Consider the following 23,285-nt stretch of genomic DNA (forward strand, 5'->3'; position numbering starts at 1 on the left):
GCAAGTGATAAAAGAAAGCTTTCTCAAGACTTCAGTTTTGGACAGAGTTTTCTTTCATTTAGTGTGGAAAAATTGAAAGCACTGTTGGCTTTAATAGTTTTATGTTGTATTATCTTATGATTAGCCAAACACTGTGAGTTCAATCGTATTTCTGAAACAACATGTCAAAGTTATTCTCAAATTATCATTAAAACAACATACCGTATTGTTCCAATTACAACGCAATGTTGTTTAGCTAAAACTTCTTTGACAGATTCACCATAACGAATATTAATATATTTACAGGATCCATTGAAATCACACCGGACAAGCAGCAGCCTCCGATCCGAATAGACCAAGACATGGACGGAGACGGTCTCATAGTCCTCGATGACATTCAGCGAGTGGAACAAATCGACAATCACATCCCGCAGGCGAGTAACCAAAAATTTGACGACATCATCGAAGAGAACGACAATTACGAAGACGAAGACGCTGAACCGGGTTTCTACAGCAAACTACCCGTCGGAGTGAGGTCTGCGATAATCGTCAGCTCGGCGATCGTCGGCTCATCCATGATTGTATTCCTGGCGATATTCGTCACGTGTAAGATACGTCAACGAAGACGAAATCTATTGAGATACGATGACAGTTTTAATAGTGGAAGGGTGAGGTCACCCATTCTGGATGGAAGCAGGAAGAGTAACAAGCATAATAGCAGTTCGAGAAGTATAAGCCCCATTCTGCTGAGCACAGAAACAATTTATAAGAATCGGAAACTAAGTACCATCGATTCGCAGTCACAGAGGGATAGTCACGATTATATGTGGGATTCTATGAGAAAGCCATTCCAATAGTCCGCACTGTCAAGAAAATATATTAACGTGAGGTTTTTGTCACCCTATTTAATAATCCTTGTAAATTATTCTCAATGTGACAAGTTTTACTTCAGACTAAATACCAAATCATACGATATATATGTGACAGCAAAAACAGTTTAATTTACGTGAAGTGATATGTAATTATTAATTGTGGACATCTGTTTTACTTCTTATAACAATAGGGTGACATCAGACTTGCGTTTTTGATAAGCAAAATGATGACATGTAGGAGTTCGTAACCAAGGAGATAAACTATAGGTCAGATGCACAGATGTTGCAGTTAAATCGACCTAACTAACATAAGTGGCAGATTCTAGCACCTGTTAACACGGTCAAGCATATCGCACACAGAATTCAAGCAAATGCATGTCATTCGTATGGAAACAAAACTTGACTGGTTTTCAACGAAATATAACACTAACAATACATACTTGCCCAAATTTTGTGCACAACACATCTGATTCGTTTGACAGTTGTAGTAAATAGCCAATTTCAGCCGCCTTATATTAAACGGCAGTTAAATTTGACAAAGCATCTGTCCCTAACTAGTTAATACTATCCTTAAATTTTAGGAAACATCAAAAATTAAGTGTGTTATGGAAAACCCATTTATTCTGATGGTAATAAATTGATTTTCAACAATACATTTACGAAGTTTGACAATAAAAATAAAATATTATAAAGAATTTCCTTAAGGCAGTGATCTACAAAGTAGGATACGCGAGTGAATCCGTGGGGTATGCCAAAAATCAAGTTTTAAAATTAAATAATCATTAATACTTGAAGAATTAATACATTTTAATTAAACACTGTGCATTCTAATAAAAAGAGAGATTATATTAGTCAGGTATTGAAACTACCTGATTGAAATAAATTAAACTTGAAACCATACCTTCGAAGTGCAGTATTAGAGAACATCAAACAAGAATTTTTATATTATTTTATTACAAAAACGCAGTCCCATTGTTTATATGAAATTGCAGTAAGAAAAATAAAGACATATATATGTAAGCTGTTTTTATGACATTAACGGTTACATGTAAATTAAACGTAAAACATTTCACTATAGCACAGTTCGCCGTGGGCTTTTTATCGGAAAGAGATGACTATATACTATATGGTCTCCAATTTTATTAGATTTAATATGAACGTTTATTCAATTTTCATAGCCGATTTTAGCAAAATTCATGAATTCAAGAATGAAAACCTAACCTAACCTAACAAATAATCCAGTATATCGGCTATTTTAAAAATTTGTTTGCCGCTGGCTTTCTGTAAACCAACAAGAACCGTGTTTTATGTAGATATATATGACCCAAAGAGGTTGGACGGTCTTTAATATACGACTATATATTTCCGATATAACATTTCACAGTGAAGTGCGAACTGCATACGTACAAATTTCCGGACACGGACATTAACCCGCATTTCCTTTTTATAATACTTTCCTCTGTAGATTCCCGCTCAATTAAATCACACATATACCACTATCTATTTTTATATGTATGTTTTATATAGGGGTATGTCTAATTTCTGTTTTCAACCTTACGGGTACGCGATCAAAAAAGTTAAGAGATCACTGTGTTATCTTAAGGTATTAGAAACATCCGATATCTATGTATTATTGTGATTTTATTTACTGACGATAATTGACTGTTTAATTTTGACTTTTAATCAAATAAAACTCTTAAAGAATGTATTTACTTTCAAGCAAATTGTAATTAATTTATCTCATGTCTAGTTAATATTCCATCATTACATGACGTCACTTTGTACTATGTCTTAATTAAAAATTAGTGTCAACATAAAAGGAGATTTAGCCATGAATGCCATACTAAACTTATGATTTTTGTTCATGAAAATATATTTTCACTAAATTTGTGTAAGTGTATGGTATAAACAGATACGATCAGATGCTTATAATATACTTTGTGAAAATATATTTCCATGAACAGAAAAGATAAGCTTAGTATGGCACACGGTTCTAAACCGCATACGGTTTCAGTCCATGGATGGCCTATTAATGACCACCACGGTGAATTGACGCAAGTTTGTGAGATGGGTGATTGTACGTAATAATTTAGGTTAGACTGCATACTAGCATAGGTTAAATATATATTAACACGTGCCCTCTATCGTTAAATGTTGAAATGAATGAATACGTTGATGGAATGAATGATTGTACTTACTATTGGATGAGTAAAATAAAGAATTGTAATAAATATTATTATTGTATAATTTGTAGGTCGGTATTTATTGAAATATTGATGAGTTTTCGACTGCGGCAAAATGTGATTTCCTTTTCATACGTGCAATATTTTCAAACAAAGAATAAAAAAAATATTTTAGTAAAAATTAGTAAGTATTTAAAATTTAAAAACAATAAATGTACTTAATTATTAACGATGACAATGTATATTATATTATACTTATTTTTATAAGACACTGTCAGTCCCTAAATTATATTTATTTTAATTATTAATAAATCAAACTATTATAAATTATGTTTTAATTACTTCGATACAACATTACTCTGAGGTGTACTGACAGAGGGGCACAATCATTATTAGTCCTGCACTTTCTGCACCCGAAAAGAAATATCATCTGCGTATATTTATGGTTAAATGGCTCCACTATAAGATGTTTTGCTGCTATTTGTAGAAGACGGCGCCTACATATACGGGAGTGAAGTTGATGAAGAGATTACCAAGGCTAATAATTGAAAAATTTAAGATTTTGAAGAATCTAAAGATTGTAGCAAATATCACACTATTATCGCTGCATGCAGTGCGTTTTCTCGATCTATGAGGATGTGATCGACAGACCACACATACAAATTTCACGAGTTATCTTGTCCGACTTTAAACTCAAATTACTAGCCACTGTCGATTGATTTGCAATTCTGTATTCTAAAAAATTAACCACAGTGACATCTGTTTGAATAATTATGAAATACTAAGCCACAAATTATCAGTATTACAGCGATTGTAGTAAGAACTTCGCTCTATATTCAACGTGTCGTTAAAAATCCGCAGCCTGTCAGATACTGCCATAGTAATATCGTGAGGTATAGAAAAGGTCAATTTCGGTCTATCGCCAAGATAAACCCAGAAATTTGAATATGTTATAAATAAATTGTATTGTTTTATTGATCACACCATACATTAACCATTAAAGTATGAAACATGTTTGATTTGTACTGAAAGCAAAACATTTACAATATAATGCGCCCATGACGAGACAATCCCATGTCAATTATTGTACATGGATATAATATAGTCAGATACGTTGAATCACTATTATATAGGATATTTGGTTGAAAAATTATATATCACATGTACAAAATACTTAAATGACAACACAGTTGCCAGCCACAGTATAGGATATTAATTTTTATATGGTTACTAATTTATTCAATCGTACCAAAAACTTTTTAGAATCACCACAAATATTGTAATACAAGATCATAAAGTTTTCTTTAGCTATACTCAAACTCTTCAATATTGCCCATTATTTATGTAACAAAAAAACACTCACCAATATTCCTTATATGTGAAGAAATTCTTCATGGCGTTGGAGACATCATCATCAGATTTTTGGAGCAATTTGTAAAAGTATGCATACTGCCTGGCAATATTCACGCAGAACTTAAGTGAGGATTTAAAGCTTGGTGAACCCTGTAAAATTAAATCAATGTGTTTACGAAACCATAAGATGGATGCTTCGAAATGGTTTGTCTTCGGTTCAAAATTATGTGACTTCTAGTACCTACTTACCTATAACAAATATTTATTCAATGAATAATTCACAAGTAGGGATTCCAATCCTGGGATCCCGAATCCCGGGATCCCGAGCTATTTTCAATATCTGTGAATCCCGGGATTGATAAACATAATCCCGGGATTTCGGGATTGATTTTTTTATCAATTTTTATGAAAAATAAAATAAAAACGAAAATATAATAGAAAAAATACTTTTAATAAAAAATAGCTACATTAGAAATAAACTGAGTTCGAATGAAGTTTGATTTGTACCCATGTGTAGGTTGCCACATAAATTATTAAAAATTAAAAAGATTGGAAAAAAAAAATGCTTCCCACTTTTAACAAAGTAATTCCACCATGATATCATACGTTTTACCGCAGTTTCATATTTGGCTGACCAATTAGATAGATTTATGAAGCGAAAAGGCCATAAGTACACCATGATTACTTGCTTTAGTATTTTAAATCTCGCTAATCCATTCATTATGTATTTACTATCAGAAACAGCAATCTCCTATTTAATTCACATTATTATTTTTATTACAATATTATTTACTCCATTAAACTTGTGTATTTCCAAGATTGAACGTATACAATATTAACAATAAATGTCCTAAATAGTATAAATTATATTAGATTTATTTTTGACCGATTTTATCAATGTTATTTGTAAATGTAAAATTTTTATATTAACAATGGAAAAAATGCCAATCCCGGGACCAGTCCCGGGATCCCGGGATTGTCAAATTGTAATCCCGAAATCCCGGGATCAGAATTTTGGCTCGGGATTGGATTCCCTATTCACAAGATATGAGAATATTCCATTCTTTATTGAATGTAGACAATTTGGAATTACTTATCTATAATTTATTAAATTATTAGCAAGTGCAAGTACTACCTATGTTAAGACTAAAATCCTGATGCTGGCTACTAATCAAGGTAAGTACCCATTATTGGTACTTTATTTCAAAACCACAAAAGCCAGTCACCAAATATTAGTTAATTTCATTGTAATTAGGTAGGGGGCAGGTGGCTAAATTGGTAAAATGCATTGGCCAGATTCCGATGGATGCAGGTTGAAGTCCTTCCACCACTATAATTTTTTCAAGACTTTTTCTGAGGTATTTCCAAATTATGTATCTTACCTATATTTATATAGTAGTGTCAAAATTTCAGAATATACTATATATCAAATATGATTATAAGATTATAGAAATGGAATATTTCTTATTCCTCCAAAGTGCTGCACTAAATAAACATATTCATATATATATTAGTTATGGTACAAACTAAAAAATTACATATAAATGCGTCACACTACCGTGAGGTTTGATAGTTTTGGCAGGAAACAAGATATAGTGGGAGAAGCGCCAAGCAAGATAAAGAGATGAAATAGGCGAGATGTAAGAGCAGTTCTTCATGGCCGCCTGACATCACATGACGGAATTATGTCAAACAGCACTCCCACACGCATCCCGATACCACGTCTTTCAAGTTCTTTACGGTCAGTTTCCAGAAAGATAATATGCAAAAAAGCATAACATCGTAAAATGTCCCTACTTTTAGAGGTAATTGACTTTGAACACTTCACATTATATTATTATGGTCCTGCTCAAAAATAATCATGTGTAAGATTAACAAATAGTGTAATAGGTACCATTCACCTAAAAAATATATAAAACATAAATTATGTAATACAATTACCTCCAATGTCTTCATATCTTCTGGAGAAAAATAAAGAACTGTGGTATACGAAGTAGGTAGAACATCGATGTACGGCTTCCAAAATGTATCTAAAAATCAAAAGAAGAAAATGAGTGAGATAAACTCAAACATACAATATTTATTATTCTGGATTTTAGCGGAACATAGCAATATTTCAAAAATCACAGGGAGACTACAAGAAATAAGATTGTTATAGTAATATGTAAATACTTTTTTTAACTATGACTTGTTACTATCATTTTTTATTGCTATGATTATAAAAAAAATTATACTTTATCATGAAAACATCACACACATTGTGTAGAATACATCTTTAGTAACACGTCATAATAAAATAGGTAAGTACATAAGTCTTGAAAGAAATATTTTAGTTTGTATCCTGGCATATTAGCATTAATCGAGAGGCGAATATTCAAATTCAGGGTGAAAATTGTGCTTTCTATGTTACGATTTTACAGGGTACATAGGTCCTGATAATAATCGTATTCTACATAATATGAGCCTTCGATAGTCAGAAAACTTTTCTATTACATGATACAAGAAATGAAAATATAATTAATATTAAATTCTACAGGTTTTTAAAAGGTTTTCTTGATAGCTATTTCGGTTGTAATACCATTATCAAGACTATTCAGATAGGCCGTTTGCCTTTGCTTAAATACTACATGTATAGATAGAGACAGAATACATTTTCTTATTTGTTCCAACAATATTATGACTTTGTATACTTATTATTAATTGTAATATTATTCGTTTTCAAAGTATTAATAATATTACAATTTATAATAAGTATACAAAGTCATAATACTGTTGGAACAAATAAGAAAATGTATTCTGTCTCTATCTATATGTATAGTATTTAAGCAAAGGCAAACGGCCTATCTGAATAGTCTTGATAATGGTGTTACAACCGAAATAGCTATCGACAATCCTTTTAAAAACCTGTAGAATTTAATATTAATTATATTTTCATTTCTTGTAAAATGGAATTCTACCAAGTAAATGCTAACTCAATTAATCTATTACATGATGCTCTGAACGTATTCAAAGCCGGGCTTATCTGTTTGCTCCATTCTCATAAATTTTACTTTCGACTCTAAATGCTCATGTGTATTAAATTTGTAAAGTGATATAAATAAATGCAATTAGTGGTGCAAAAATTTCAATTATGGGGATATACTTATAAATATAAATCACAAAAATTGTACTGATGGTTTTGATATGAAGGGTCCACTGTAAGACCGTTGAATGTCACAAAATATTTTTTTTTGAGTTATGTATGCATTCGATAGCCTAGTTCGAGTGACCTGCAGTTCCTGAAGAAATTTTGCCGGCCTGAAACATAGCAATATCATGATAATCTTCCTCATGCTGGAAATTTAAGAGACGCATGCATGCATAAAAAAAAAAAAAAAAAAAAAAAAAAAAAAAAAAAAAAAAAAAAAAAAAAAAAAAAAAAAAAAACAGGATAAGCAAGAGTTAAAATGGACAATCATCATTTTTACAGTAGTAATGGAATGACAATTTTTGTTTTATTATTTTTTTTTCTGATCACAAGAATGTCAACTACTATTGACAAAAATATTTATTTAGAAAAAGAGTATTACGGCATTACAGCGATTGGCCAATGCGCCAAAATACATAATAAATACAAATATATAAAAATATCTTAATTACAAATAACAATTAATATAACAAGAAAGTAGAAAAGACAGCATGTGTATATGTAAATATTAAAGAAACATGATAATATATACAATTATAAATTTAACCTATTTAACACGTCCAAAAACATTTTATAGTTAATAAAAAATAAATCAACCTTTATGGTGCCATCAAATAAGTTAATTGCATGATACACAGCAACATGAAACATAACATCTGTCCTGCGACGAGGTATCTTGAAGACCGTAGAGATATTCTTGTAGCTGCAGAATAATAAGCGATCAAATATCTATTATATCAAATTACTCTGCAGTAATATATTCCCAGCGAATCCATTTCCAGTAAACAACTTAGCTAGACCAGTAAGTCGATTGGCGAAATTAGAGACGGTATATTATTACATCATATCACAGCACATTATACCATTATGGTGTATTAGCCAAATAATCAGTTTTCATAGTATTATATTTTCTTACGACTGTAATAACAAATAATATTTCATTTCGCTACTCAATTTAAAACGCTGATTCTATATTAGTCTAATATGATTATGTACCAGAATTTTATGTTGATGTGTTACTTTTCATTGTATAAATAACGAAGAATAATTTATCTAGATGTCACTCGAATCCAAGTACTAAGCTCGTAACTATCATTGTATAATATACTATTGTACCGATACGCTGCTAATAAATCTCACCCTGCTACATCGTAGACTTCATTATCATCGTCCTCAACCTACACATCGAACACCACACTAGTGACCCAACATTTTTATATGTGTACTTCAAAATTAAAAATACATTCATTTATTTCTCGACACCTGTATTTTTTGCAAACGTTTTAAACCTTTAAATGCAGATATCTCAAAATCACTTTACTTGGACATTCATCGGTCTTACAGTGGACCCTTCATATTATATTAAAACCTTGTAGAATAGGAGAAAAAGTAGAAAATAATATCACTGTACCTAGCATGAGGCATCAAACCATGCGTGTTAAAGAATAATACAGTGAAACCCCAATTTTATCGGCCTGGAATTGATGTTTTCCCGCTATTTATTTGCGTGTCAATTCTAAATTCCTGTTTCTTCATTTTAATACGTTTAACACCCGGTTAAGACAAAATTTTTCACATAAGAGGGCTCGCACATCAGAACTCACCGCATGTGTCTTACGACGAATTCGTCGATATGACGTCATCGTAAACCAAGAAACAAACATTATCAAATGGAGCTTCGCAGATTGGCCGATGCAACTGCGACGCTGCGGGGCTCCTGCATGCGACGAATTGCGTTTGCTAAAGCCTGCATGTCGACTCCGCGCATGCGCACAGCCGCACAATCGGCCATTTCTGTCTCTGTCTCTGTCTACACTGTCATTGCTCGCTCATCGCTGGCACCGCGTTTGACGTTTGTTCATACAATCAACACAATAAAAATGGCAGACGAGAGACTTCTCCTTAAATGTCTCCGGTACCAATACATAATAATCGCTGTTTCCGCGTCTGATGACATATTTGCGCAATGGCGTCGTCTAGCTAGAGTATATTTTGACATTTCGGGAGATTACGCGTGAATGTCGATGTCGCTAGGCAGATGAGCGAGGTTGTAACATGCAACATTCGCCGGCGGTCTCGGAAGTTTTGATTTATGGCCGTCAGGCACACAAGGCGAGTTGTGATGTGCGAGCCGGCTAAGAGGTTTTAACAGCTTATCGACATTACACTGCGCTTATATCATGTGATTTTGCAAGACATTCTTGAATATTGCACAATGAAATGAATACTGGAATTAAGGATTCCGGTGATCAAACCTGACTTCTTGCTAAGGACAACATACTTGCGGTAAACTTCTGCAAAAGCAGATACATAGCCAGAATGACATTTGGCATGCATTGTAGTAATCGGTCCTTATTGACCAAATCTCCTAGCACTGATTTCTTGGCAGATTCTTCCGTCAGCATCAGTTTTCTCGGCACATTAAGGATTGGTTCACCCTGCGCAAACTCCTTTGTCGCCTTCAATCCCAAGTCATAACCGGGAAAATCGGCAATCTCAATTCCTGCAAAGAAAACATAAATTAAAGATAATCAAAAAAAAAATTTGACTATGTCCGATCGTAAGAATATCATATAGGCCTCCACAGAGATGTAAGTCACTTGCTCAACCTATCATGTCCATATTCTGACTCCAAACACACATTGAAAAACAATATGCGTATTTACCAGACCCAGGATTCGAACCTGGGAATCACACTATAAGCCGACGAGTAAGTCGCTCGTAAGATCGCCATCGTGGATATACTGAATGACCAGTCCTGAGTAATTTTTTCAATAAGCATTGATTCTTAATAACTTATATCTTAGCGGAACTGTCTGGGACTTAACTGTTTAATTGCTATATGACCATAACTATATAAAATTTACTTATTTAATTTAATTAATTTATTTTACTAGTCGAGACCAAGTGTTTGCAATAATCAATAATATTGAACACGCAGAGACATCTTTCGGAAAGACGATGAAATTCTAAGTCATGGCAGATTACCAAAATTATCGACATGATGGAGATTTAAATCACTTTGTTTCACATCCGTTTTATTAGCCAAAGATCGAGTGTTTTCGATCATTTAAAATATTGAATATACACAGATATCTTTAGGAATGAAAATGAAATATTATGAGATTCGAGCAGGGAAAAATTAGTAATACTTGTGGTATAGAAAAGGTTCAATCAAAATGCACTACATAATGAGCAAATGAAGAGTTAAGGGGTCCGGACCAGAACCTTCCTGCCTCCTTGTGTGCACACCTGTTACAATACATACCTAGTAATTATTATGTTAATGTTTTACAAACAGTAAGTAAGTAGATGTGTCAAATAGTTAAGTAAGTATGTGGGATCACACCATGACCAACTATGACACTGCTGTGCATTGTTTTAAAAACTTCAAAAGTTGTGATTTTGAAATAAGAATAGTATTCAAATTAAATAAACAGGTGCCAACATAATGAAGCCAAATAAATGACAAGATGGCATTCATAATGCACAATCCATACATTATCTAATTATAAAATTACAGCCAATAGTTACACTTTTGTTTTATTTAAATATACCATGTAAGGGGATCATAAATTCGTAAAATTACACGTATAGTTTAGAAATAAATATAATATGTAAGTATGTACGTATTATGAATTGTTTCTGTGTGCGACACCTACAATAATAAATTTTGACGGTACTCGATGAGCATGACGGTATTTTAAATAATTTACATGTAATCTAGAATTGGGCGTTGATTTACCTTCAAATTTAGCGCCATTAGACTTCATCCAAGCAACAAAGTCATCGATGGCAGCGTGCCGATCTTTCGGGGTGACAGTCGGGATTTGAAATTGAATTGTGTTGATCCCATCTAATAATTTGCAAATCGATAAATAGTACTCCCATTGTTTATCGATCTTTGAAAACGGAACGAAAGCTGCTGCCCACAAGTCGTCAACTAAGCGATCCAATTGTCTTTTCTTTTTGGCAGAAAGTAAAGGCCGGGTTTCGACATCGTTGGGTGCACTTTTGCTGGCGGGGTGTTTAGCGTGACCCTTTTTACCCATTTTTTTTATTTATGATAAAAGACTAACAAGATTCTTGTAGAATGGTGTATTCAAAAAGAAACGTGACACCGTTCTAAAATTATATATTTACATTAAAAATAGAAACACATTTTTCGTATTTATAAAACTATCTTGCGTCAGATTACCAAGTTGGTAATACTGTTCATTTTATGCTGGTGTTGCATGAATAACAATGCGTTTCGTTTCATTGCTACTTTAAAAAAATCAATCCCTTATTAATAATTATCCTAAAACGGTACGAGATTAAACCAACCAGACGAAAATAAAGTGATAAGAAAATAAAGTGTACAAAAGCGATTGGACTCAGCGATATCTTTGCAGTTTTGCCGTCATAAAAAAATAACTATCTAAAACAGCATAAACTAGACAGTATTAAAATATTTATTTTTCATAGATACTTAAAGAATTACATAATATTGGTTATTTATGAATTTCAGTGCCACCTTTTGAAACAAAGAGATCGATGAGAGGGTCCAATCTTTTTGTTTTGAAACATCTTTTTCATTCAATTTACAGGCATTGTTTAGAAAAATATAATATTATTTTGAACACTACTTAATAGAATAAACAAGTCAATAACAAAATTTAATAAATTTTATGGCCCACTATTTTAATGATTTCACATTGATTTGCATTTATTTTATTTTGTGTATATTTAGATACCTACCTACTTAACATAATACGAAACCTAGGATCTGATCGGTTCAGGAAGTTAAAATAAATTGTTATCCAGGTTTACCTACATAGCTTAATTATTTTACTGGAGTGCATTGCAAAATACGTTAATTTATTCTTGCTTTATAAAAATAATTACCAATAATTACTTAATGCTAGGTAAGTATAGCTTATTTTTATTATAAATTAAAATAATAATAAATTGGTTACAGGTAGGTATTAGGATACATTGTTGATAATAGTTAATAACATCGTATAATTATATCCTACATACAACAATGTTGAAGAAAGCCTTCTTCTACAAAGACGGAGTAAATAATTAAGATGAACGTAAACCTGAATAATGATTAAATTATATTATGCAAGAAATATTGCATCAAATTTCGGTGCTCTGAGATTTATTTTCTTGGGTGCACTGATATAAAAACGCTTTATGCCAGCTTATTCTTTATTTTATTTATAAACAAACATTAGGTTTATAAAATAATTACAAGTTAAATAGAACTTTTTATAATATAATATACTTACCACGTTTTTAATTTTTCTGTTGAATCATATAAACTTGACAATTTTATGTATTAATAATTTATGACAAATAAGGCAATTTATTGTCAACAAATCATTTTTTTGCTATTTTGCAACAAACAAAAAAATATAGAATACTGAAATGTCATTTTGATTTCCATAGTAACGCACGTATATATTAATAATACCACCCCCTAAGCAATCAATAGTAGTGGTTTGGATTACGGATTTCTTCCGAAATAACTTTTCATACAAAACAGAATTAACTGAAAATGAATTCAATTCTACTTAAAGATGGCTAAAAGTATAAAAGAATGCATTGGCATCGTACTCTGATATATTCTAAAAGTTTCAAATGTCTAGCTAGTTGGAAAGTTAGTTAAAATTCGATTGCAAGATTTGTACTGGATAAACAACCACCGGACAAACAAGAATTCGAGCTAAAAAAACGTGGTAAAATAGGCGATTATTTAGAAATAAAAATGGGAGATACAGCAGGGCTCGAAATGGACCGGAGCGCACCGGAGCGCCGTTCCGGTTCGAGAATTTTGTAAAACTATCGCTCCGTCTCGTGAACAAAATATTTTGACCGCCTAAGGTTGATAGGCCGTATAATTTAAATTCTAACACAGATTAATTAACAATTATAAAATACAGATAAAATTTTATATTACTATATAAACATCCACAAAAAATTGTCGACCGCTCCGGTTCGTAAACTTTCCCATTTCGAGCGCTGAGATACAATAGATCATGCGAGAAGTGCAACAAAATGTGAAAACAGGCCGTCAGCTTAATGCTGCCAAGCCATATATTATTAATAATGGTTATTTATCAATACAACCAACCAGCAAAAAAAACTTCTTGAGATGGCCAACACAATAATATGTTATAATACAAAATATGTATACCTAATACTTAATCCTGCTACAGCTATAATCCAAACTAGTTAATATTATTTATTATTATTATCTATTGTTGTAAAAGTTTGAGTTTTGAGAATGACTGTCTAGCTGGGTAGGTAAGTAGGTCATGGCCCCACATCCTGAAGCCGGCCCCCAGGCTTGGATCTTTGGCGGGCTTCCCTACCTATCGCTAAATATAAATGGTGTACTTACGCGATAAAATTAATGTGTATATTGAGTGTGTTGTTGAATATTTTAATACATTCATTTGAATTGTTGAGTATCGATACACAATTAAAAAATAAATCGTACAACCACTCTTTTTTAAATAACAACAATATTGAACTTGACTTGAATTGACTTTCTTTTACTATTAGGGAGGATTTGTGATGTGTGTTTATATCACTTATCTAGTCAACTCACCCCGCCGGGCCCTTCCTGAGCCCGGCCCTCAGACTAGAGCCCTGCCAGCCTCCCCTTTGTGGGGGCCATGAAGTAGGTAACTATATACTTACATTTGCACAACTAATACATATTATAAAACAATAATGTAGGACGTAGGTAGTCCACGCCATCCAAATAGAATTACAAACTATATTGTAAACGAAAATTCAACGAAAGACAATATTGCCCGATGAGATGTACCCAATCAATATTGTGTACCATTGAAATTACCAGATTTACCACTTAGCGTTCGTGGGAAAAGCGAACATCTGATGTCTCACTCAGTCATTCCCAATCTCTCAGTTCGCGAATTTTCCAAAAGACTAAGAATTGATATCCAATTTATTAGTAATATTTCTTTAACCTACAAAATAATCTATTTTATGCATTTAGTCTTTATCACTGATTTATACCAGTGACGAATACGCATGACGTGACAAGCGATTATTGATTAGCTCTTACGTATTTCTACATTCTTTGGTAAATTAATATAGAAAAGATAATAATTAAATAATTACAGGATAAAAAGAACTTTTTATATAAAACGTTTTTCAATTTTCTGTTGAATTATTATGCTCAATATGCTCAAACTTGAGATGAAAATGTCATTTTGATTTCCATAGTAACGCACGTATATATTAATAATTTAGTTGCTGGGACCACCCATTTAACAACCAATAATAGTCTTTTACTTTTTACGGTTTTTTCTGAAATAACTTTTCATACAAAATAGAATTTACTGAAAATGAATTCAATTCTGCTTAAAGATGGCTAAACGTATTAAAAGTTTGCATTGGCATCGTGTTCTGATATATTCTAAAGGTTTCAAATAATATCTAGCTAGTCGGAAAGTTAGTTAAAAATCGATTGCAAGATTTGTACTTGACAAATAACCACCGGACAAATAAGTATACGAGCTAATAAAAACGTTGTAAAAATGAAGACAATCACACAATTACAATATTATTATGGTCACTTAGGTGAATGGGAGAAAGTCTCCTACGTGTTTTATGACTTGTATTCACTATTTGTTAAGGTGGCTACACACGTATAATGCATGATCAATATTTTTGTACAAGTTTAGTATGCAGTTGATAGTACAGACCTACAATCTTATCTGAAGAATGGATGGGGGAGCCACCGTCGAAAACAACCCTATCAAGACTCCCAACTAGACAGAAGCTGACATTCGAATGACGTTTTCAAAATGGCGGCCATATGGTAGTTTTTGACCGTTCTTTGGATAAGTTTGTAGGACTACCTTCAAGTATGCTTGAACAACGCCAGTTTGTGCTTGTACTATGCTGACACTATATCGAGCCTGGACAATGACGATGTGCTCGCTTTGATTGTTTATGTCATGATTTTCAAAAGAAAACCACGAAAGAAAAAACGTGGCATATATTGTAAAGACTGGTTAAACTTTTTCTCACACTAAGTTAGTTAGTAACTTTTTTTTTTTTTTATAGAATTATTAATAACCATGTCCTTGCTTTTTCGTACAAGGTGGTTGTTAGTAATTTTGAACAATCACAAACACCCAGGCTTTGAGAAAAACACATAAATGTTTTTGTCATGACCGGGAATCGAACCCAGGAACTCTCGGGTGGAAGGCGAGCGCCTTACCCACTGCACCACGAGAGCCGCCTAGTTAGTAACTTATAATTGAAGGCGTCCCCCGAAAAAGGGTCTATATAATACATCATGTTAAAAAGTTATTGACTAAAACGGGTCCTATATAGCATGGCTCCGCAACCGGTGTGCCGCGACGCATTGTATCAAAAATAGAGAAGATGGTTAAAAAAAAAGTCGCCTGCGGCGTTCTATTACTACGCTGATACTAATATTTTTAAATATCCGATTGGGGAGTGTTTGTATTAATAAATACAAAAAAAGCTAAACATACAATGAATACCATTAATTTTACCTCGAACACCATTTGAAAAACACTACCTACTTTACATTATCACACTGCCTTTAACCTTAGCGATAGGTAGGGGGCTCGCTTCAGCATGCGGGGTCCATATTTTGATGTATAAATTGTTTTACCTGTGGTGTGCCGCGGAATTCTGGGAATACCTTTGGTGTGCCATGGGTGAGAAAAGGTTGCGGAGCACTGCTATATAGTATTGTTCACGTTATTGGAAAGTTTTATTATTTTATCTGCCACAGTTTTTGAGATATTAGCAATACTAAAATGCTTACCGTAGAAGAGGGGTCTACATAATTCTTTAATTTTATTATAAAAAAAAAAATGTCAATGATAAAGAGTGCTTTCATGTACATAATTATAATCACAGATATACTCCAAAAGTCCACATGATCGAATAAATCGTTTTTTTCCTCCCATCCTTCAATTACTATATCATCGAAAATAATATAGCCAATGATGTTTGTTCGCTAGCACAACCTTGCATATGTTACGCCGAATGTGCGAAATTGACTATTACATGAAATGGGCAAAATTTTGGCTAATTCATGTAATAGTCAAGCCCGTTGCTTTATTTATGAGTTAGGTAAATTATCTGCCGAGTACGTGAATTCGCCAGGGTGTGGAATTCTTGAACTGTCAACATGACAGTAGAAAAAGTAAATTTAACACGGATGGTTTTATTAGTTATAATTGGACATCATATAATATTATTATTATTAGGTTAGGTTGGGTTAGGTTAGGTCAGGTTAGGCTAGGTTTGAAACTGAATGTCCATTTTGAGGTTAGCTAACAAGTATCAACAAACTATCACAAACATACAATCGACCATTGCACGATTGATACCCAAGCACGAATCAAATCGCGAAAATACCTTTTAATAAAATTCTTCTGTTATCATATTATAGTTCTAGATTTTTTTTGGGCATAGTAAATGGATATGAACGTCATTGTAGTTATTGATTGGTATATTTTTATATTATAATCAATGACGTTTGACCAAAGAGATAAGACTGTCGTTTGACACATTTGGTTAGTTTGATTAGTTGCAAAAAACACCACCGGAGCGCGACTATCTATTTTGACCATAGATAATATACGTAAATTTTAACCAGTGCATGAGCATTTGACACATTTAGTTTAGTTGCAAAAAACACCACCGTAGCGCTACTATCTAATTTGTCCAATGCATGAACGAAGCAGAAAAATTACTGCCGAATTCACGCACTCGACAGATATTCTGCCCATTTCATGTAATAGTCAATTTCGCATATTCGGCGTATCACATACATATCTTCTGTTATCGAATCAATCATGCAGATGAAAAATTAATCAATCTTAAAGCCGATTCTACAATCAAAACGCTTGCGCAAAATAAAAATAATAATAAATGGTAAAGACGCTCAAGCATATTAAATTTGTACAAAAATAATGATCATGAATGTTTGTCAAGCATGTAGTTACTTGTGTAGCTACCTTTCGATCCGCGAACCAACTTTCTGGAGACGCTGATCTAAGGGTTGGAGGCGTAGAATTTGCTTTAATCGCCAGCCCCGTCCCCTGCCACATCAAAGTTGAAAGCTGATATTTTAACGCCTTACCGAGGTACGCACTAACTGTGAATTCGTCGAACAGTCAAATCAGGAGTGAGGAGTAATCGGAGAGCTCCCTATAATCGTTTGTATTTGACAGGCGAGCCTTTAACTTTACTGTCAAAATATCGAGTGGATTTGACGAGACTAATAATAGTAATAAAACAGAAATACTAAACGAGTTTCAGTTATTTTTGTAATGCGATTTTGACTGTGAATAGTGTAATGTATGGCTTTCATTCGAAAATTAAAATATTATCGTATATACCGGGTGCTGGGCTAAATCCGTATAGGTGTGTGCATACTATTATCAGATACGTCCCTAGACAAAATGCCGCCACAATATCTAAGAAATGTGTTGTAACATTATTAGTATTATTACTAACAAAATATATAGATACCACTAAAACATACAAAATTAAATTTAGATGTAAAAAGCGAATAATTAATATAATATCAGTAAAGCGTCAATTACATTGAGCTACTTTACGAGCTGTTTGTTGGCGAATTTAAAAGCGGGCGATTCAGCTACTGCGATTGTGATGATGACACACAAAACTTTCCATTCGCTGAGAAGCCACAAGCCAGCGACTATTTTGACAGAACGTAGTTCGTTATTTACCGGGAGGTTGCTACTACGCTCTACTGCGCAGACGCAGTAGGTCCACACGCCGGTGTGTAGCGTGTAAAGTTGACCGGCTTTCAACTTGTAAATTCGCCAACAAACAGCTCGTAAAGTAGCTCAATGTAATTGACGCATAATTAAGTTAGACTATCAAATCACCAGAGTCTGAGGTCTTATTTGGTTGATATATCTGACACATTTGGTTTATACCATTTATCAATACACAGAGTTATTATTTTCACACCATTTTTACTATGCTATTATTTTACAACGTAAACAAAATAATTTTTGCTATTTCTATATAAGTATCTATCATATTTCTATATATTCTAAATGATTCTCCTCCATTTGCCGCCCTTAGGGTAACTGCCGCCCCCAAGCGACGCTCAATCTGCCTACCCCCACGGGACGTCACTGACTATTATGTAAGACGCAGGATCTACAAAGACCCCCTTTTTATTCAAACGCTGTGTTCATTAGCGTCTCCGGAAACTTGTACGTATGCAGTTCACCGCATCACACTCCACCGTGAAATATTGTATCGGAAATATATGACCGTATATTAAAGACCGTCCAATATCTTTGGATCGTATAATACTGACATAAAATTCATGTCTAAATAAAACACGGTTATTGTCGGTTTACACTTTACAGAAAGTCAGCAGCAAACAAACTTTGAAAATAGCCGATATACTGGATTATTTGTTAGGTTAGGTTTTCATTCTTGAATTATTGAATTTTGCCAAAATCAGCTATGAAAATTGAATTAATGTTCATATTGAATCTAATAAAATCTGAGACCGTATAGTATACGGTCATCTATTTCCGATAAGAAAGCTTACGGCGAACTGTGCCACGGTGAAATAATATTTTACGTACAATTGACATGTAACCATTCACTTATAACTTAATGGAATGATATTGTGTTTATAGTATCTGAATCAGTAACATCCCTAGACAAAATGCCGCCCCTGGGCAGTTCCATTATGCCGCCCCATGTTTTCTATAATATTTTCTATCATCCGTGCTCGTGTTGTTTCTGGTCACCAAGAACGTCGAAGAGTAACGGGTGTAAACTAGACATCGCGAAACCGACAAAAAAATACAGCCATGTTAAACCTTTTATGTTAATTAATACATTTTGTTTCCAACCAGAGAGCTGATTTTTTTAAAAGAAAGATATTTTCGTTATTAAGTAGGTACTCAGTTTGGGTAGCTATTTCTACAATATATACTAAATAATTCTCCTCGATTTGCCGCCCTTCGAGTAACTGCCGCCCCCAAGCGACGTTCAATTTGCCTACACCCACGATAGGTTACTGATCTAAATAATATATAGGTATATAATATCTGTATCACATTTTCTGTTAACAAAGGCTTGGTTCAATGATCATTTATTTTCATTTCAACGATTTCGTAATATACACATAAAATCAGAAGTCACATCATCATCGCAATAGTAAAAAGCCACGAAAGAAAATAATAATTACACTGCCACAGAAGCCTGCCGAAGGCTTTGCTGCAAAAAGGGGAGACGAAGCATGGCCAAGACAACCTCAATTAGTCTGCAATCTGCATAGAGTGCCTATTACTGAGTACCGGAGTCGTGTGTCTAATGATGCCCGAAAATATGCCTGATTCTGTGCATGGCGTTAGTTGAGGGTACTTTAATATTTGCTTTAAAATACTGCATACAGCGTTGCAGTGGCAATGTTTTGCAACTACCAGAAACCTAAGTATAATAATAGCTTTATAATAATGTGTTATGTATATTTTTCAACTACTCGACTACTAATTGTTACTAATTAATTGTTAAACATTGTTTCTAAAATATAGTGAGTAGGTTTAAAACATATTATACGATAAGTGCTTTTATCTTTTTTCAAACGCAAACTTTTCATAATATTACGTTTGACATAAAAGATATGTGGACGTTTACTATTTATAGATAAACCATATTACAGTGGCTCCATGGATACAGCAAAAGCGATTCGAAACTGCACAGGGAAACATGGATTGTAGTAAATGATATCTATACATCTGCGAATCGCCAACAGTGACACTGTAAAATAATTTACATAATATAATCTGAAAAAAAAAAAAAATCTTCATGGAAATAATATATTATGTCTTTAAAAAAATATATGTGTTTTGTTATATTATTCATTAGACGTATTGGTATTTTTGCGTTTCATATAATGGTTAATGAAAGAAGAAAAACGAGGGATGAAAACCTTCGTAGACGTGTGTCGTTCTTTAACCATATTATAGTCTTCAGGAAGTCACAAGAACAATATTTCATGATGACTACTTGGACATGTTGGCAGAATATTATTGTCAAAGACATGAACAATAATTCGCAATACGCACCCTCGTAGTCCAAAGGATACGGCACTAGATTCTTAGACCGGGAATTCCGGGTTCGATTTACAGTGAGGTCTCAATATTGAATATACCTACTTTCATACTACTACTAACTATACTATTGTCGTTGGGTCTGATGGCATTTATTCAGTGGCGTCAAGGGAATCCAATCCCGAGCCAAAATTCTGATGCCGGGATTTCGGGATTTCAATTTGACAATCCCGGGATCCCGGGACTGGTCCCGGGATTTGCTTTTTTTTCCTTTGTTAATATACAAATTTTATATTTATGTGAAAAAATAAAATGAATCGGCAACCTACACATGGGTATAAATCAAATTTCATTCAAACTCAGTTTATTTCTAATGTAGTTATTTTTTATTAAAAGTATTTTTTCTGTTATATTTTCGCTTTTATTTTATTTTCCATAAAAATGGATAAAAAAAATCAATCCCGAAATCCCGGGAATATGTTTATCACTCCGGGATTCATAGGTATCGAAAATAGCTCGGGATCCCGGGATTGAAATCCCTAGTGACGTCCCTAGGTAAAATGCCGCCCCTAGGCAGCGCCAGAATGCCGCCTCATTTTTATACAGTATTTTTTAACATCCTTACATGATTCCAATATCTTATAAAAGTGTTGTATGGATACATTACTAACAAAATATCAGACTTATTATTCGAAAATCTTCACGTGTCGTATCTGGTCACCAAGAACGTCGAAAGGCAACGGAAGTAACTTAGATATCGCGAACTCGACAAAACCAGTGAGCTGAATTTTTGATGGAAAGATATTTTCGTTATTACTAAGTTTAGGTAGCTATACATTCCAAATGATTCTCCTCGATTTGCCGCCCTTCGAGTAACTGCCGCCCCTAAGCGACGCTCAATCTGCCTACTCCCACGAGACGTCACTGCATTTATTAACTAGAATCATTTTTTATTTAGTTCACCGTGCTCCTCTCTTCCGTGTGAAATGTTATTAGAAAGTCATTGTAAAATCGGTCAAAGCACACTTGAGTGTGTGGCGATCTCAGTGACGTGGGTATCTACTCCTGGGACATTCCCTGGCGTAAAAAAATGCTGATAGTTTACTTTGCACCAAACGTAGGACCTTGTGATACGCTTGATTAAGACCGAGTATGGTGCTGGGCGGTTTGGTTTGGAGGAGTCTATATTTGTGTTGGTATAATAAACAATACTTGTGAGCCACAGAAACGTAATATTTTAAATATGACGGCTATAATCTTTTGTTTATTTTAGTAGGCTTTTCTCAACTTAACTTTTACATACAAATGCCTACTTAAAATACCTCAGGTACCTACTAGAATTTGATACACATTTCATGTAAGAACTACTAGCTTAAATCGTCGTAATTAAGTAGGATGCCCGTTAATTGGAAAGGCACACTGGCGCGAATCCAGCGGTTTTCTAAAAAAGTTTTTTTCTGGTGTGTATATGCATAGTTTTCAAATTATGTATGTTTAACTTTTATATAATATTATTCACGTTCTGTCTTTTTAAAAGTTTTTTATCGACATGTATGCCTGACCTGCATCACTCGGGTATCGCGCCCGCCGCGCATAGACCACTAAGCTAAAGCTGTCATACTAATTACGACAAGTTTTAACTATTGGCTTTATAATACTCTCTGAAGCGCTTCTCAAATTGAGTATGTTCAATACTTAGAATATAACATTCTTAAATCTTGTGAATTATTCGTTGAATAAAAAAAAATAGTATATTTTCTTTTTAAATTTAAATGTCTCAAAGACAAAAGTGATGAGAAACTGTTTTTCGGACCCAGCCCAGGCAAGTCAGCAGCTACGTCTATCTCGGACAGCAGGTGCCCATAGACGGAAGCATGCACGATGAAATTGCTCAAAGAACAAAGCTAGGATGGAGTGCATTCGGACGTCTGAATAGTATCTTCTAGAGTGACCTACCATTATGTCTTAAGCGTAGGGTATTCAACCAATGTGTGCTACCCGTACTCACGTATGACGGCGAGACGTGGACCCTCAACACGAGAGATGTCCGAAGGCTAAGAGTCGCACAGCGAGGCATGGAGAGGTGTATGTTGGGCATCATCAAAGGACCGTAAGAGAAACGAATGGGTTAGGAAGCAGACAGGAGTACGCGATGTAATAGACGTTGCCAAACAGCTGAAATGGAGATGGGTGGAGCACATTGCTCGCTGAAAAGACGGCCGCTCATCCAGTGATACCCAAGGGGTACGAAACGGCCACAGGGTCGCCCTAGAAGCCGCTGGATTAACGAACTGGTAAAGTTCGGCGGAAATACGTGGCAGCGAAAGACACATGACCGAGAGAGTTGGAAGAATCTTGGAGAGGCCTTCATCCAGCAGTGGATTACCCCGGCTGATGATGATATTTTATTTAGTTCGTAGGAGAACGTCACAAACGGGTGATGGATTCATTAATAGTATTTAAAATTAAATTTTGTAGTTAACAAAGGGTAATCAACTGTAGTTGAGCGCACAAAAACTATTAATTGAAAAAGCATAACTACGTTAATTATTATTTCGCACCTGGGAGTAATTAACAATCGATCACG

The 23,285-nt window shown here is 33.9% G+C and overlaps 1 protein-coding gene across 1 annotated transcript in view; it reads right to left on the minus strand.

The window, feature by feature from the left end:
- The window catches only part of Setd3 (SET domain containing 3), a 96,809-nt gene extending 85,022 nt beyond the window's left edge, over positions 1-11,787 (minus strand). The window contains exons 1-4 of the mRNA XM_085948775.1: positions 11,320-11,787; positions 9,856-10,077; positions 6,329-6,417; positions 4,398-4,537 (exon numbers count right to left, since the gene is read on the minus strand). Coding sequence (XP_085804901.1) covers positions 4,398-4,537; positions 6,329-6,417; positions 9,856-10,077; positions 11,320-11,626 — 758 coding nt within the window. The 5' untranslated portion in view covers positions 11,627-11,787. The remainder of the gene's footprint in view (positions 1-4,397; positions 4,538-6,328; positions 6,418-9,855; positions 10,078-11,319) is intronic.
- Between the last annotated feature and the right edge of the window lie 11,498 nt (positions 11,788-23,285).

The sequence above is a fragment of the Rhyacophila brunnea genome, unplaced genomic scaffold (assembly GCF_057557595.1).
Source record: "Rhyacophila brunnea isolate RB1 unplaced genomic scaffold, BYU_Rbru_1.0 scaffold_21, whole genome shotgun sequence".
NCBI lineage: Eukaryota > Metazoa > Arthropoda > Insecta > Trichoptera > Rhyacophilidae > Rhyacophila > Rhyacophila brunnea.